The 19318-nt window shown below is 30.3% G+C and overlaps 1 protein-coding gene across 1 annotated transcript; it reads left to right on the forward strand.

The window, feature by feature from the left end:
* Positions 1–5827: 5827 nt before the first annotated feature.
* LOC111277079 (uncharacterized) lies at positions 5828–7198 on the forward strand. Its single transcript, XM_022863228.2, has 3 exons — positions 5828–6180; positions 6412–6745; positions 6843–7198. Exons 1-3 carry the CDS (start codon positions 6178–6180, stop codon positions 6932–6934), a joined length of 429 nt encoding a protein of 142 aa, XP_022718963.1. The 5' UTR covers positions 5828–6177; the 3' UTR covers positions 6935–7198.
* Positions 7199–19318: the final 12120 nt, after the last annotated feature.

The raw sequence follows: 19318 nt of genomic DNA on the forward strand, positions 1-19318 counted from the left end.
TTTTGTATTTTATGAGCATTTGACTTATTTTAAGTTATAAAATTGTTAATATCCTACAATTTCTAATGACAACAGAAAATATGAATTTAAAATAAAAATATAATAATAGAATTTAAAATTTTATTTCATCAAAAAGAATTTTTAAAAATTTAAAATTTAAACATCTAAACTTTATAAATTATCATAAACAAATTTAAACCAATAGAAAAAAAAAACCAACGCTTTAATTGACTTTACCTTGGTTCCAGATATGAAGAGGAAATCTTTGGCACGTGAAGGATCAAAAAATGCCATCTTCTTCGCCACTCTCATAAGCTGCCAACAGGAGACCATAATTCAGGGAAATGAGTCCAAAAAGAAAGAAAAACAACTTAAGGCACCATATTAGCACAATGATGTTCTTGTTTAGCTGTAAAGGTTTCTCTTTGAATTCTGCAAAAGGCATATTAATGACGAAGGCGAGATTTAGGTAAAACTTTTTAGCCGAAGTTCTTTTTACAGTCCACTTTATATAGAGTTTTATACATAGACACCTTATTTATCGGAATAATTTGAAATAATTTTTGAATAATATAACTTAATCAATATTAGGTAATTAATCTCGTTTTATTTTATTATATTGTTTTTTTTAAATAAACATGGTTCTACTTGGATTTATGTTGGGAGGAGTGGACATGTTTAATTTGAGCCCATTTAAGTTTATGTTAATGGGGTCAGATTAAAATGATCCAATGGATGTAATGGGCTCAAACTTTTTTTAAGTTTGGAACATGCAAGCTTTTAGGCTTAGGTTCAAGTTCCAGGTCTGTAAGACTTTTGACCGCTAGAATTAATTTTTTATGTGATTTAGATTATTTTATAATTATATTATTTTTATTTGAATGTATTTTACAATAAAAATATTAGAAAAGGAAAATTAAAAAAGTTCGTAAAATATTAAAATCTTTTTTGGCCTCTTTTTTTCTAATTATTTCCAAAATCCTTGTTCTTATTTTGTTTTCCATCCCTCGTTTTTTTTTTTTTTTTTTCTCTTCTTGCCCTTTTTCGTCATTTGCTCTTTTCCCCCAAGTACAGCATGTTTTTCTTCCTCCGCCTTTTCTCTCTCCATCAAATCTTAAGGGCAAAACTATCCTTCAAGGTTCAAACCTTAAAGGCAAAACACCTAAACAAATATTAATCCTGTCAGGTTAGATTCGTAATCTGAGTGAGGTTTGAGCACCTTTATGATTTTTTTGACTTCGCTACAGTCAGACATGGAACAGGAGGACAAAAGGTTTCGCTCTATAAATTGGTTCTTTATGCTTCAGAAATACGTTGATGAGTTCTGGCTTTCTGTTGAAAGGTCTTATTTCTTTCTCTGGTTTCAGTAGGAATAGACCATCCGATGTGGGATCTTGGGAACGGACAATTCTTTTTTTTTTTTTTTTTTTGTATATGTGGTTTACAGAAAACTTTCATTGGAGCTTTTTCTGGTGAAGCCTTGGTGCTTATTTGATCAAAGGGTTAGGTTTTTCTTTGATGCAACTGTGTTGAGTTGAACATGGGTACTGTTTCAATCAACTGCTTGTTGCTGCAACAGCAGCCTGCCTCAGTTCGGTCGTTGGCCAAATTCCGACAATCCTTTTCCTTTGGACTATTCACAAGCCTAGCTAGATTAGTGATTATATGTTTCTCTAACACCGTTCAACCATTATGAACACTTAGGTTTTAAAATTTTAATATAAAATACGTTTAAAACGAATTTTATTTAATAATATCCATAGAGGTTAACTATATAATTAAAACAGAAAATGAAAACAATAATGCATATTTTTATATTATAATATAATCTTAGGGTTGAATGCTTCCGTGAATCTTGACAACAAAATTAGAAATTAAACAACTTTGTCAAGGACAAAAATCTTTGTTGTTCTTTTGATAAAACGTTAAAAAAGAATAAGAAAAGAAAAAGGAGTTCACTTTAGAATAATAAGGTGTGAAGAAGCAAAATTATTAATGTAAAGATTCTTTTTGCTACTTTTATAAAATGTAATTGATTTTTTTCAAAAGTATGTTTATTTTGAATTAATTATTTTTTCCCTATTTAGTATTTCATCTATGCCTTGGATTTAGTTCCACAGCATTATCGCATCATTGAGTATTCATGAAGTTGGGATAATCGCGCGACCAGTGGCTCGAATTTGGCAGCTCTTGTTCAAGCATTCGCCCGAGACGTACGATTGGTGAAGCATGCTTTATTAAGTATTTTTCTCTGGGCCAAATGCTTAATTTAATCTCACATTGTTCAAATCAAAACCTGATTTTAAGTTTTAATAATTAAAATTTTTATTTATTTGAAAATAACAATTAAAATTTTTTGAATAGAATTGAATATGCATATTATACATGTTATTAAATTGATTAATAGTGACAGATGATTATTAAGTATTTAATTTAAAATCAATTAACAATAAATAAAAGTGTTAAATTTAAATATAAAATTATAAGATATTAAAAATTTATTAGATATGAAATAATTTACTTTAATAAATCCCTATTATATATAGGTAAAGATGAAAAAAATCTATGACAAATTCAAAAAGGACAACGAAAAGAAATCATAGCTTTAATATCATATTAAGTATCTAATTTAAAATTAATTAACAATAAGCAAAAAAGTTTAATTTAAATATAAAATTATAAGATATTAAAAATTTATTAGATTTAAAATAATACACTTTAACGATGATTATTAATATTGTTAAATAAGATGTTAATAAGTAAAAATTATTTTAAACGAAAATTTTTAAAAATTGCATTGAATTAAAATTTTATGATATGAATTTTTTTCCTAACCAAAACCCCTTTTCTATAATATCTCTAAAAAAAAAATTTCCATCCAAGACTATCACCAATTCTGCCCACTGCCATCACCAATTCTTTAGATCACCTACATGAGACTATCACTGACTCCACCTGAACAGAGACCCGAAATCTCACTCTGCCATTACCAAAAAACCCAAACAATCACCATGTGCATATTCTAAACAGTAAGAATCGAAACGAAAAGAACATAATAACATAAAAACTTAGTAGAATTGATAGGCTTTTGTCGAGATTGATGGGCTTGTGGAAGTCATTGGTGAAGTTGATTTTGTCCATATTTTTAGGGAGGCTAATTACTTTGCTAATTCCCTTACTAAGATGAGAGTTGATAGCTCTATTTTATTTCACGCTTGGTTGTAATTAGGATGAGGGTGTCAGGAGAAAGGCACAGGGAGAGGATAACTTGGAAAGCTTTCTATCCAGTTGAGGAAAGCTTGCTTTGTCTTTTGTTTCATTAATTAAACTATCTTTCCACTGAAAAAAAAAAAGAAAAGAAAAAACCTTAGCAAATGATTTTCAGCATCATCCTCAACAAGTGAGAGAGCAACACAATATAGAAAATAAAAAAAAAAAAAATCACAGCAGAAAAAGAGGTTTCAAGTTTTATTTTTTTTAAGGTTAAGAAATTGTATTTGGAAAGTTTTGGAAAGTTAAAAAGGAAAAGTCTGACAATAAAAGTTCGTTGTGGAGACAAAGGTGGCCGCTCACGATGACAAAGATTTTGAAGAAATCTAAACCCATGGAAAGTAATAATAAGAGGAGGGAAATAACCTACTAAAAGCTGGAATCATTTGGAAGGGCAAAAGTATGAGTTTTTAGGAAAGGCAACTCTTGGCTTTAACTGTAGATTTAGGTTATTAAGAAGTGTTTTTGATAAATGTATTTGGAGACTAAGAAAGAAGCGATTGAGAGGAGTTAGTGATGAAATTTTAGGCTCAAAATTAGAGACATCGGACCGACAGTCAAGCACCAATGACTCACACAATGGTCGAAAATGGACTAGAGAAAGAAAAAATGTGAGTTGAAAAGAAAAAGGTGGGAGGAGAGAAATAGAAAGAAGAAAAAGAAGGCAGAAAAAGTAAGGAAAAAGAAAAACGTTTTAAATTAAATATTTCACATCATGAAAAAATTATACAATTATTGATTTGAGTAACCTCTTAAACATTGAGAACCAAATTAAACATTTAGCTTTATACTAAAAAAATGCTTTCAAATTTCATTGGTCCATTATGTTTGGTCTTTTTCTACGTTCAAGTAAATGTTATCTTTTGGAAAAGTCTTCATTTTGTTTCTTGATTTTTCAAAGTTGGGCAACAGTCGATATCCAGAAACTCGAAGCAAGTGTTCACACGATAGGCCGATCAGTTCTAGCAGTAGATTCATGGTGTGTATTTGCTAGTGCAATATTATTGCTTTATATATATATTTTGCTTAATCTAATGCATTTTTTCTTATAATAAAAAGGTTTTTATTAAGAAAAAGAAAGCGTGGACTCAAGAATATTGGTTCGTTGTTGTGTCGCAGAGGCTTGAATCATTGATTGTGTGTTTCCAGGGACTCAAATTGTCTTGTCGTTCGTTTTTCTTTTTGGGTGGGTCATACAATGATCTTTTGTCTTCTGAGTAAATCCTGCAAAAGCCAAAACATGTTGGAACATAGAAACCCTTCCTGAAGTATCTGCCCCACCAATATTACTGTTTCCATCGCATTTTTTTTATTCATTTTTTTATGTTCCAAAATTATTTTTCAAATATTTAAAATATTTAAATTTTATATTTAAAATTATTTTATATTTTTTGACATTAAAAATTATTAAAAATTAATTTTATATAAAAATTTAAATTTTGATATTAAATAACATTAAAATTAAACCTCTTTTTTTAGTAATTCTGTAAAAGTTAATAATACTTAAAAAATTTAAGACGAATGGAATATTATAATCTATTTAACCTATAATTTTTTTATTATAACTATATAATTAATTAATTATAATAAAATATTCCACCTTTTAATATAGATGATTTATTTTCATTATTTTATTAAATTGATCCATGCATGATTTTTTATTAACAGGAATCGAACCTTCTAGTCGTTCCACAAGTCTCATGAAGAAATGTGAGTCCTTTCCAGGATAAATTTCCACCCACTTCAAGTATAAAAAACAGTTATATACATTAAAATATAAATTTGTTATCGCATTGTCACATGGTTTAATCACTAGCTATAGATAGATAGATTAAAAAATAATAGGCATCACTATTATAAAAGATTTCTAAACCCAAAGTCCAAACACTCCCCGGTTAGCAATCTCCTCACTAAAAATAAAGCTCTCCTTTTTTTTGTTTATGCGTTTATTATTTTTATTTTATTATATATAAAAAATTTTTAAAAATAAAACCATCAATCAAACAAAGAAAATAAGGTATTTTCTGCTCGAACGCTAAACATGATCATAAAAGCCAGTCTTTTATGGTTTTTTTTTTTTTGTAATGTGTCGTAGTCATTTACTTGTGTCAGCAGAGGTCAGGCTTACTGTTCTCCTGATTCATTGATTCTGGACTTCTAACGACTCAAATATTCCTTGGTTTTTCTAGCTTCTTTTTAGAAAAAAATTTAAGGTGATACGTGAGAGGAGATTTTTTTTTTCCTTTTTTAATTTCAAAGTTAGGATAACTAGCAGGATTTAGAGAAAGGTTTTATATTGAATTTTTATATTATTCATCAAGAAAAATTAATGACAGTAAAAATTAAATTTAAATCTTATAAATTAATTAATATTTAATATTATCAACTTAATCAATTTTAATTTTTAAAAAATAATATCAAATTTTATATTAAATTTACAAATAATTTAGTAAAAATAATAAAAATAAAAATCAAATTTAATTTAAATCCTACAAATAAAAAATATTTTTTTACCAACTAAATCGATCATAACTTAAAAAAATTGGAATCAATTCAAGGAATTGAACCCGACGTGAATCGAAAACGTAATGTTCTGACGATCTTGGTGTTCAATGATTATGACGGGGCACATGAAGACGAAAGATCGTTTGACTTTAAGTACTTCCACGTCGGATGAGACGCGCGATCCTGTGTACGCCCCAAACTTGTCCAAACCCAAAAACTGTGAAATGATGGGCCCCACATATGATATTCCCGGCCGCAAAAATATCCAAGGCCTTACTAAGGTTTCTTTTAATGCCTCTCACTAAGGTTTCTTTTAATGCCTCTCTCTCTCCTATTTCCATTTACTTTGGATTGCAACACTGTCCGATTACTTGATCAGTTCTTTGCTGCAATCTTGCTGAAATGGTCAGATTTCTATTTCTATAATTGACTATATAGAGATATATTTTATTTTTCATTTATTCTGGATCAAATTTAAATTCTCCAACGTTATTGAGGCCTTAAATTCTGTTTGGATATGGCGGCTCCATGTAATTTATAATAGTGGTAGTATTTAATTACTGTTGCCTTGTTTGTTCGAACTCACTATCTGTTCTTTTTTTCTTTTTTCTTTTACGTACATACTCGTTCAAACAGGATCCACAAGGACAGGATGTCTTCGAGGTTATCCTACGCGTTTTGGAAATTGAGTTGGAGAGGGAGAGAGAGAAGACAAGGCTCATGGAAGAGTCGCTAAGGGCTGATCGATCTGCACTGGAAGCGAAGGAGAGAGAAAGATGGATCCTTGTGAGAGAGAAGGATCGAATGCTTGCAGTGAAAGAAGTCGAGGAAAAATTGGTTGCTGATTTCCTCGAAGCTGAAGCTAGCAAGAATTTTGATGATCAGAAAGCTATGATTGACGCTATTGTAGCTTCGATGTGCCGTGGCGCCGGTGAGGGAAACAACACTGGAGGAGTTGACGGCGGTTACGGTAACAAAAAAAAAAAAAAGGGAAAAATTAATCATTGTTTTCTCGAAACCAACTCCGCTAGAATTGATTAATGATTTTGTGGTGGTTTTTGGAGCAGGAGTGGATATTAACTACCTTATCAACACTCAGAGCCTGGATGAGGGAACCGTGATGGCGACTATTGAAGGAACGAACGGTGATGGGAAGTGATATAGCTAGCAACAACGGTGGTGTTCCTGGTGGATACGGCTGCGGTTGCAGTGCCGAGCATTGTGAATACGGTGATGGTCGTTATTTGCCTTATGTTTTCCTTTTACAAGAAATAACAAGCCTGGGTTTTAATTTGTTTTCAACTGCTTATACTTCACTATTGTGTTAGAGGTTGAAAGCATGTTTTGTATGTATTTATCAATCTAGAAGTTGCTGCTGAAGCAAATTGGGATTGAGGAGTGTTTATTAAAAAATATAAAATGCAACCCTTTTTTATTTTTTAAATTTTTTGGTGTTCAGTACATATTTTAAATCCGAATAATTTATAATTGAGTTGGATCAAACTCAAAAAAAAAAAAAAAAAAGACTTTTTCATTGTTTATCTTTTTTATTTATATAATTTGAAATTAAAATTTTATTTAAAAAGAATCGAATTATTTAACCATTCAAACCTATAGAAAATTGCTAGCTTTATCTTTTTTTAGGAGTAAAAAATTGATGCTAGTAGATATGGGGTAGTGTTGGATTGGATTGAGTAATGAAGCTAGGCTCCATTTTAATTGATTCCAGGTGAACTTAAATGAGATTTTTGTAGCCTGATATTTGAAGGAGTAATTTATTTGGGTTTCATCTGTTATGAGTTACTAAATAGAGAGAAAATTGAAAATTATTTGGGTTGACGATCGGCATAGTGGAATTGTATGATTAAAATTGAAAGGAAAGGCTTTGGGATTACAAGTAATTATGGACGCAATAAAGGTTTTTATTTTTATGGTACAAAGATGTCATAGTCAAACCATGAGGAATAGGGGGATGGATTAAATCTGGATTTACGTCAATTAAACGGTCTTTCATATATTTTGTTCAAAATTTGTCTGTACGGGCATTTCTGTATTACAAAGATAAACAAAAAATTTAGGTAAATCTTTTGAGGCGAAGTTCCTTTTACAGTCCACTTTTGATAGAGTTTTATACATAGAACCTTATTTATCCGAATAATTTGAAATAATTTTTGAATAATATAACCTAATCAATATTAGGTAATTAATCTTGTTTTATTTTATTATATATATATATATTTAAACTAAACATGGTTCTATTTGGATTTATTTTGGGAGGAGTGGACATGTCTAATTTGAGCCCATTTAAGTTTATCTTAATTGGTTATGATTAAGATGATCCCATGGATGTAATGGGCTCAAACTTTTTTTAAGTTCGGAACACGCAAGCTTTTAGGCTTATGTTTCAGAAATACGCTAATGAGTTCTGGCTTTCTGTTGAAAGGTGTTATTTCTTTCGCTGGTTTCATTAGGATTAGATCATCCGATGTTGGATCTTGAGAAAGGACAATTTTTTTTTTTTTGTATATGTGGTTTACAGAAAAATTTTATCGGAGCTTTTTCTGGTGAAGCCTTGGTGCTTACTAGATCAAAGGGTTAGGTTTTTCTTTGATGCAACTGTGTTGAGTTGAACATGGGTACTGTTTCAATCAACTGCTTGTTGCTGCAACAGCAGCCTGCCTCAGTTCGGTCGTTGGCCAAATTCCGACAATCCTTTTCCTTTGGAATATTCACAAGCCTAGCTAGATCGGTGATTATATGTTTCTCTAACGCCATTCAACCATTATGAACACTCAGGTTTTAAAATTTTAATATAAAATACGTCTAAAACGAATTTTATTTCATAATATGCATAGAGGTTAACTACATAATTAAAAGGGAAAATGAAAACAATGACGCATATTTTTTTATTATAATATAATCTTAGGGTTGAATGCTTCCATGAATCTTGAGAACAAAATTAGAAATTAAACAACTTTGTTAAGGACAAAAATCTTTGTTGTTCTATCCCTAAAACGTTGAAAAAGAATAAGAAAAGAAAAAGGAGTCATTTTGGAATAATTAGGTGAGAAGAAGAACAATGACCGCCAAAATTATTGTTGGTAAAGATTCCTTTTCGCTTTTGTAAAAGGTAATTGATTTTATTCAGAATTATGTTTATTTATGATTAATATTTATTTTTTCCCTATTTACTATTTCATCATTGCCTTGGATTTAGTTCCACAGCAATATCACATCATTGACTTATTAAAAGTCTTGGGATAATCGCACGACCAATCGCTCGAATTTGGCAGCTCTCGTTCAGGAATTCGCCCGAGACGTACGATTGGTGAAGCATGCTTTATTACGTTTTTTTATCTGGGCCAAATGCTTTATTTAATCGCACGCATTGTGCAAATCAAAACATGATTTTAAATTTTAATAATTAAAATTTTTATTTTTTTAAAATATAACAATTAAAATTTTTTTGATAGAGTCCAGTATGCATATTATTGTATATTATTGTATGTATTATTAAATTGATTAATTGTGACAAATAATTTTTAAGTATTTAATTTAAATTTAATTAACATTAAGTGAAGAAATTTAATTTAAATATAAAATTATAAACTATTAAAAATTTATTAGATATAAGATAATTTATTTTAACAAACTCGTATAACGTGTAGATAGAAATGAAAAAAAATTTTCATGTGACAAATTAAAAATAAAAAAATAAAAATTTTTTTTGACTTTGATATTATATTAAATATTTAATTTAAAACTAATTAATGATAAGTGAAAATATTTAACTTGAACATAAAAATATAAAAAATTAAAATTTTCTTAAATATAAAATAATTCAACTTAACAATGATTATTACTATTGTTAAATAAGATGTTAATAAGTAAATATTATTTTAAATGAATTTTTTTTAAAAAAAAAAATTGCATTGAATTAAAATTTTATGATATTAATTTTTATCCTAACCAAAAACCCTTTTCTATAATATCTCTAAAAAAAATTTTTTTCATCCAAGACTATCACCAATTCTGCCCACTGCCATCGCCAATTCTTTTTTCTAGATCGCCCACATGAGACTATCACTGACCCCACCTGACCAGAGACCCGAAATCTCACACTGCCTTTACAAAAAAACCCAAATGATCATCATGTGCAGAATATTCTAAACAGTAAGAATTGAAACCAAAAGAACAAACTGACAAAAAAACTTAGCAAAATTGATAAGCTTTTGCCGAGATTGATAGGCTTGTGGAAGTCATCGGAGAAGTTGATATTGTCCATATTTATAGGGAGGCTAATTACTTTGCTAATTCCCTTACTAGGATGAGAGTTGATAGCTCTGTTTTATTTCACGCTTGGTTGTAATTGGGATGAGGGTGTCAAGAGAAAGGCACAGGGAGAGGATAATTTGGAAAGCTTTCTAACCAGTTGAGGAAAGCTTGTATTGTCTTTTGTTTCCTTAATTAAACTATCTTTCCACTGAGAAAAAAAAAAAAAAAAAACCTTAGCAAATGATTTTCAGCATCTTCCTCAACAAGTGAGAGAGCAACACAATATAGAAAATAAAAAACAAAAAAGAAAATCACAGGAGAAAATGGGGTTTCAAGTTTGATTTTTTTAAAGGTTAAGAAATGGTATTTGGAAAGTTTTGGAAAGTTAAAATGGAAAAGTATGACAATAAAGGTTCGTTGCGGAGACAAAGGTGGCTGCTCATTATGACAAAGATTTTGAGGAAATCTAAACCCATGGAAAGGAATAATTTAAGGATGGAATTAACGTACTAAAAGCTGTAATAATTTGGCAGGGCAGAAGTATAAGTTTTTGGGAAAGGAAACTCTTGGCTTTAGATGCAGATTATGAAGTGTTTTTGATAAATGTATTTGGAGACTAAGAAAGAAGTGATTGAGAGGAGTTTGTGATGAAATTTTAGGCTCAAAATTAAAGACATCGGACCGACAGTCAAGCACCGATGACTCACACAATGGTCGAAATGGACTAGAGAAAGAAAAAATGTGAGTTGAAAAGAAAAAGGTAGAAAGAAAGAAAAAGAATGAAGAAATGGTTATTAAAAATTTCTACAAATGTACCGCTAAGATTCTGGCCCACCGATTAAAGGAAACTCTACCTAGGATGATAAGTCGTAACCAAAGTGCATTTATAAAAGGTAGAAGCATCACGGATAATGTATTGCTAGCTCAAGAAATGGTTCGAGGATACGGCAGATCCACTTTATCTCCAAGATGTGCAATTAAGATTGATCTTCAGAAAGCTTTTGATTCAGTGGACTGGAGCTTCATACTCTCAGTCTTGCATGCAATGAAGTTACTGAATCAGTTTATGGGATGGATAAGAAGTTGCATTACCACTTCTTTCTTTTCCTTATCGATTAATGGTGGACTTATAGGCTATTTTAAAGGAGCAAGGGGATTGCGGCAGGGAGATCCACTTTTCCCTTACTTGTTTGATCTAGCTATTAACGTTTTGTCCAGACTACTAGATGTTGTTGCCGTAGATGGTGTCTTTGATTATCATCCTAAATGCAAAAGAATTAAATTAATTCACCTTTGCTTTGCTGATGACTTGTTGATTTTTGCAAAGGGAGCATTGGACTCAGTGATAGGGATAAAGGTGGTGTTAGAGGCATTTTATACTATGTCTGGACTACAGTTGAACTGTGAGAAAAGTGAGCTCTATCAGGCTGGGGTTAGCAAGGAAGAACTTGCCAGAATCCAGCAAGCTTCTGGGTTCAAGATTGGTACGTTACCAGTCAGGTACCTTGGGGTTCCGTTGGTGTCTAGAAGGCTCACAGAGAAAGACTGTGCACCCTTAGTTGATAAGATAACAGCAAGGATTAACAGCTGGGCTACAAGACACTTATCATACGCTGGCAGGTTACAATTAGTACAGTCAGTGCTTTTTAGCATGCAGAACTATTGGTGTAGGCATTTCATCCTCCCAAAACATGTGCTGAAAAGGATAAACAAGTTATGTTCTGGTTTCTTTTGGAAAGGAAATGAAGGATCAGGAAAAGGAGCTAGAGTAAGTTGGAAGGCAATATGCTATCCTAAGTCTGAGGGAGGGCTTGGAGTTAAAGATATCTTGACCTGGAATCTAGCTTGTGTCTTGCAGAACATTTGGTCGATAATTGCAAAAGCTGGTTCTTTATGGATTGCTTGGATTGAAGCTTATGAATTGAAAGGGAAGACCATATGGCAAGCAACTGCCAAGCAAACTAGCAGTTGGAATTGGAGGAAATTGCTTCAAATAAGGCAGATCGCGCAAAAATTCATCAAAAAGGAAAACAGAGTGGAGGTATGGCCATTTTCAAAAGGACGGTATGACACTGCCATGGTATGGGAAAAGATTAGACCACAACAACGGAAAGTGGGATGGCAAAAACTAATATGGTTCAAATATCACATCCCAAAACATTCACTAATAACGTGGATGGCGATCTTAAATAGGCTTCCAATGAAGGATAGGTTGCGATCATTGGGAATGAGAACTAATAATAGATGCAACTTATACCACAATGAAGATGAAATAAGAGAACATGTTTATTTTGAGTGTCTATACAAAATAAGTTTGGCAAAAGATCCTTCATCTATGCAACATTGATAAAAGAGTAGAAAATTGGGACACAGAACTAAGCTGGACAGAAAACATATTAAAAGGGAAAGCTTTGATCTCAATTTTATTGAGAATTTCCTGGAATACATGTATATATTTCATATTAGAGGAAATGAATAAGAGGATATTCAAGCAAAGGGAGATGATGACTGCACAAATGATGGATAAAGTCAAAGAAATTGTATGGTACAAGTTGCATGGATTGAAACATATTGTAGGAGATATGATAAACAAAAAACTTAGAGAAGATTGGAATCTGAATATAAAATTTTTAGAATAAGCTATTAACGAATTGTTTCTCCTTTGTTTGTTAAGTCGTAGAACAGTTATATTGTAGCAGATTCTTACTGATTTGGGATAAATAAAAATTCAGTTTATTCAAAAAAAAAAAAAGAATGAAGAAAAAGAAAGAAAAAAAAGTAGGAAACGAAAGTAAGGAAATGGAAAAATGTTTTTGATTATATATTTCACATCATTAAAAAATTATACAATTATTGATTTGAGTAACCTCTTAAACATTGAGAACTAAATTAAACATTTAGCTTTATACTAAAAAAATGCTTTGAAATTTCCTTGGTCCATTATGTTTGGTCTTTTTCTCCATTCAAGTAAATGTCATCTTTTGAAAAAGTGTTCATTTTGTCTGTTGATTTTTCAAAGTTGGGCAGCAGTCGATATCCAGAAACTCAAAGCAAGTGTTCACACAATAAGCCGATCAGTTGTAGCTGTAGATTCATGGTGTGTATTTGCTAGTGCAATATTATTGCTTCATATATATTTTTTGCTTAATTTAATGCCTTTTTTTCTCCTAATAAAAAGCTTTTTATAAAGAAAAAACAAATAGCGTGGACTCAAGAACACTGGGTCGTCGTTAGTTTGTTGTGTCGCAGAGGCCTGAATCATTAATTGTGTGTTTATAGGGATTGAAATTGTCTTGTCGTAGGTTTTTTCTTTTTGGGTGGGTCATACAAAGATCTTTTGTCTTTCAAGAAAATCCTGCACATGCCAAAATATGTTGGAACACAAAAACCCTTCCACAAGTATCTGCCCCACATGTAACCCTCTTTCCATGGCTTTTTTTTTTTTTTTTTTTTATCCATTGTTCCAAAATTATTTTTTAAAATATCTAAAATTTTTATATTTTATATTTTAAAATTATTTTTTAACATTAAAAATTTTTAAATTTTAATTTTATAAAAAATTTTAAATTTTAATATTAAAAAACATTAAAATTAAACCTGTTTTCTTAAATTATGTAAAAGTCAATAATACTGAAAAACTTTAGGACGAAAGGAGTATTATAATCTATTTTACCTATAATTTTTTTATTATAATTATATAATTAATTAATTATCATAAAATATTTCACCCTTTATTAGAGATGATTTATTTTCTTTATTTTATTATATTGATCCATGCATGATTTTTTATTAACAGGAATCGAACCTTCTATTCGTTCCACAAATCTCGTGAAGAAATGTGAGTCTTTTCCAGGATAAATTTCCACCCACTTCATGTATAAAAAACAGTTATATACAATTAAATATAAATTTGTTGTCGCACTGTTACATGGTTTAATCACTAGCGGCAGGTAGGTACATTAACAAAATAATAGGCATCACTAGCATAAAGATTTCAAACCCACGCAAACACTTCCAAAAGTCCGAAAAATCCCCCCTTAACAATTTTCTCAAAATAAATAAATAAAAGCTCTCTTTATTTTTATTTATGCGTTTATTATTTTGCTTAATTTCTATTATATATCAAAAATTAAAAATGTAAAATAAAATCATCAATCAAACAAACATAATAAGGTATTTTCAGCTCGAACGCTAAACATGATCATAAAAGCCAGGCTCAGTTAATCAACACTTGAAACTAGAAATGGACAAAGGAATTCCAAGAGGCATGAAATCGAAATTGAAACTACTTTTTTATGCAATTGTAATCACATATAAATGCAAATAAAATGTTTCATCTAAATTAAAAAATTCAAGGACTCGTTTTTCATATTCTTGAGAGAGGAGAAGCCAAATTTTATACTAAAGGGCCCAAGTTTTATAATAATAATAATAATAATAATGCTGGCTTTTTTTAAAATCAATTTGACTAGGTTTGTTATTTCCGCGTCTATTTCTGCTAGGAACAGGAAAGTTCCTTTGTCCTTACGTGCGTACTCTTACGTCACTTGCTTGCTCTTTGTTTGCAAAGGAGGCGCCCAAATAGCTATTTCTCTATAAATTCGATCACAAACCCTTCCAATCTATTCATCAAAGAGCATTTTCTATCCCTTCATCCCCCCCCCCCCCATTTGTCTCTCTCAAACTCTCTAATCCAAGACTCTTTGATCTTTCAATATTTTCTGAGATGGTGAGGTTTCTATCTATAATTTTGTAGATATTCTTTTTTACGTTTGATTATTCCGATTGGAGCAACTATTTTATTGTTTGCTTTCAATCTTTGATATTTTATATAGTTAAGATTATTTTTGTAATATACTCGTATAGTAGTGGTTTTGGTAATTGATATCATTTATTCAATAGATTTATTTGTTCATGTTTTTTCTTTAGTTTTTTTGTTAATATAAATTTATAATAGTGATAGTTTTGAATATAATTTTTCTTGCCCGATTAGGACGCACCAAATGTTTTTGAGACTCTTGGAGTTGAATTGGCAAGGAAGAAGGCCGAGACAAAAAGCCTGGCAAGGTGGCTAAGGGCAAAGAAACTTGCAGTTAAATGGAACAAAAAAGAAATCCAGAGGATTAAGAGAGTGAACGAGACAACAATTGCAGCGAATAACCGCATGCAAAAATTGGTTGACGATTTTCTGATTGCGGCTGAAGCAGAGAATAATGATCCCGACACTGCAAAGATATGGACTGAGAAAGCTATCCAAGGAACGAATGATCTCAACCCCGAAGGAAGCTATATTATTTCAGTGAACCAAGTTTCATATTCCTGTACCCGTGGCAGCGCTGCTGATGGCGGTAAAAACTGAGGACATGGCTGTGGTCACGTGGTGGATGCTACGATCAGTTGAGTGATGTTGGAGCCTATTACCATTAGTGTACAAGTAATTGTTACTGCCTCTTATGGCAGCATATAATGGTGAGAGTCTTTAAGGTTAGAGTTTCAGTAATATGCCATGTTTGAGTCAAAACCGTAGCTTTTAGCTAGAATTACCATTTCTTTTGGTGAACTGTTGGCTGTTGAGTTCTAAGACCATGCTGTTTTAATGGTGTTATAACCAGTTACAAGCATCAGTCAAATTGTTATCAACCTTAAGAAATCGTTTGACAAATATTATCTTAATCAATATCGATAAGCACTCGTCGCCATATTCTGCTGTTGAGGCCTTTTGTTTTATGCAAAACAAGCATATTAACGACGAAGGCAGGATTTAGGTAAACTTTTATTAGGCGAAGTTCCATTTACAGTTCACTTTATGATTATATATAGAGCAAAAACAAATTATCATTTTGGAAAGTAGAGGAAAAGAAACTTTCTGGTAAGCTTTAATGGATAATATGTACTTGGAATTATGAAAGCTACGTAACGCAGGTTTACATGAGAGATTTTGTATGGGAAGTCCGGTAATATATTTAAATGGAATTTGAAATGTCAAATTGTCAAAATAAATAATTTTGACAATGAAAATGTATCAAATTCCAAACAGAGGATCCAATTCAATAATAATAGGAAAAAAATAAAAAAAAAAAAGCAAGAAAATGCTAATAACCAAGGGCAAGCCAAACCATCGACCATCAAATTATGCATATACATAAATAAGCTAGATCTCAATACAAGAAAAGATCATCTAATTTGTCATCACTTATTATATGTAGTTGTAAAAAAATTTATAAAAGTGCCCTTAAAAGTTAAATTATTATTAGCGATTTTAACTCATTCCATTGAGTCAGTAACAAATAAAAATAAGGAATGACATGTACTTTTACAAACCCTAAAAAATTTAGTGTCCTTAAAATTAATAATTTTTGTAGTGTTTTGGAGAAATTAATTTAAAAGATATATATACATATGTACACAAACGTATTTATTGTCTTGTTATGTAAATTTAATGAAGATTTTGCTTGTGAAATGACACTTTTAGCCATATGGTAATCCAAGGCTGTCTTGCTTTGGACTCATGAAGAATATCAGAGATGGAAAAAGCTATAGTACAAACTTAGCTTTCACACCTCCAGAATGCCTAACAACAGGTTAAATATGTTCAACAGATCCATTTCTTCTGAATATTAAGAAGTGTATTACTTTGAATTTCAATACTCAAACTCAAAGTCTGGATGTGTTTAGAGTGAATCCAGAAAGTGTTGTGTATAGCTTTACAACCTTGCTACTAGAACTTATGAATTATGAACTTTTTTTTTTTACATAGAATTATGTCCTGAGTAATTATGAATTATGAAATTTTCACATCCAAAATACCTTCCATGTCCTAAATAGAATTATTAATTTTTTCACATAAATGTTTTTCATACACATTAATTGACTGAACACATCAGTATACACGTGTCATCAGTGGGCAATTAGCGATTAAGTTAATGGACAAATTGACTAAAAGATCGAGTTATTATGAAACTTGATAATGGAAACTGACAGATTACTTTTTGAAACTTAAAAAAACAAAAATGATATTCAGTCCAAGGTTTGGAGACCAAGGGTGTAATTTATTCAATTGGATACTTTTCTTCGGATTTAAAGCTCAAATATGAATATAATCAAGACTAACACTATTCATACTTTAAAGATTACCAAAATTTTAATTGACAAATAAAATATGATTAGGGAAAGTCAGATATATTTTATTTGATATTGTTCAGTGACCACAATTGGGCAGTTGAGCTCTATTTCCTTTCTAGGTATTTTTCTAAACAAAATAATATTACAACTAAAATTTGGGCAAAAAACTTAGGATAACAATATCTATTTCAAAATTATGGGCCAACTAAAATATCCATTTGGAGCCCAATCCAACTCCTATTCATCTGTTCTATGTAGAGGTAATTCAAACTTAGTTTAGGTAATTCAAATATTTGTTGCTCTAGATCAAGCATTTGATTCTATGTAGGGGTATAATCTCTTTATACTTTAATAATAAATAAAAATATAATTTAATTTAATTAATTCATAAAATCGATAAAAATTCAAATTTTAATATTTATATTTCTTATTTCTAATTGCAGTTTAGGACTTTCTTTATACTAAAAAAACAATAAAGCTAAGATTTCGTCTTTCCTAAATAAAAATAAAATATTCGTTGCTCCATTATTTTGATTAGGCTATAGTTTTATTTTATTATTTTTTTGGGTGCAATTAGGCTATAGTTTCTATTGTAGTCTCATCATTTTTACTTACTTTCTCCAGGAAAGAGACCCACAAAAGGCCCATTCTTACTTATCCAAGCTGGCCGCATGCTTTACATGCAAAAAGAATCATGAGAGATAAAAATAAATATTTCCGCATTGTTTAGTTCTCACCACTTATTATATAAGGATCGAGCGTCAGCCATTCAGGCACAATTTTAAACTTGTATTCAGATTGCCCTTTTTGCTTTTGGATTATTCAATTGTATTTAGAGTCCCAACCAAACAAAGCAAAAACTAGGAAAGAAAGATGAATCCAGGCTAGTCATTAGGCAGTAGCCACCTTGATAAATTTAAGAATTTTGTTTGATAAAAATCAGATCAGACCTTGTCTTATCTAGGCCTCCTCTTACTAGAAGAAAATGAGTGGAGGACAGATCTTGTCCCAAAGGAGTTGCCGAAATAGCTCATATTCATGACTGAATTTGGAGGCTTTGAGCATGAATAGAATAGAATAGAATAGAAGAGAGACTTACTGGATTAACATAGTCATATATTTTTTGTTTTTGCCATTAACATTGTTATCTGGTTGATTATTAGCCATGGTGTCAACAACTGGACTAGATCGATACAGTAACGGTGTTAATGCTTGCACTAGATCGACATCATTTTCTGAGTACTGGTTGTTGGCTATTGTGTTTACATTGAGATCGTTATTGTTATTAGCTACATATGGTTAATAGCTAAACTACATTGAGACAAGGTGCAGGTATCGCACTTGTACAGGAACCAAAAGCATTTAAAAAGTACAAAAAATTTCTTCCAAAAAAAGACCTTGGAATTAAAGCCCCAGTAGCAAAGCTATTGTGAGTGGCTTTCCCCTTAAAAAATTAATTTAGTATTGTTAATTATTGAAAATGAATATTTTTAAAGAATTTTTTTGTTAAATTTTATCTTAAAATCATCAAAAATTAAAGTTTATTGACAAAATTAATATTGGCATAAAGCGTAATGGCAAATTTACCCTAAAATCTCAATAAAATATGATTACTTAAGTTTGGCATAACATATTTTACATTAAGGTTAATGTCATAAATAATTTTTAAATTATAATGAAATATTAAATATGGTACTTAGATTTTAAAAATTTTTAACGTCCTATCTAAATTATAAATTTATTAATTAATTTGATATTTGAAGGATTATTCATTTATTACATGTCACCGTTTAAAATTAATTAAATTAGAGGTGAATATCATATTAGTTAACAATTTCATAGTTTAAATACTATATTAAAAATTTTTAAAATTTAAGTACCATATTAAATATTTCACTATAGTTTAAATGTTATTTATAATATTAATCATTTACATTATTTAGTGTGCATAAGACTTAATACTCAAATAAACACTGTAACTTTACTCCAAAATAAAATTAAAAAAAAAAACCTTGATCTTTTATTGCATGAAATTAAGACTATGAACTGTTATTTCATTGCAATTATACTCATGAAATCTTAAAAATTGATAAATAATATCCAATTGACATAATTTTTAAGGTAGTAGTATCTTAAATATTTATCA

The sequence above is a fragment of the Durio zibethinus genome, chromosome 7, assembly GCF_047325235.1.
Source record: "Durio zibethinus cultivar Kanyao isolate XHJ-2024 chromosome 7, ASM4732523v1, whole genome shotgun sequence".
Lineage (NCBI taxonomy): Eukaryota > Viridiplantae > Streptophyta > Magnoliopsida > Malvales > Malvaceae > Durio > Durio zibethinus.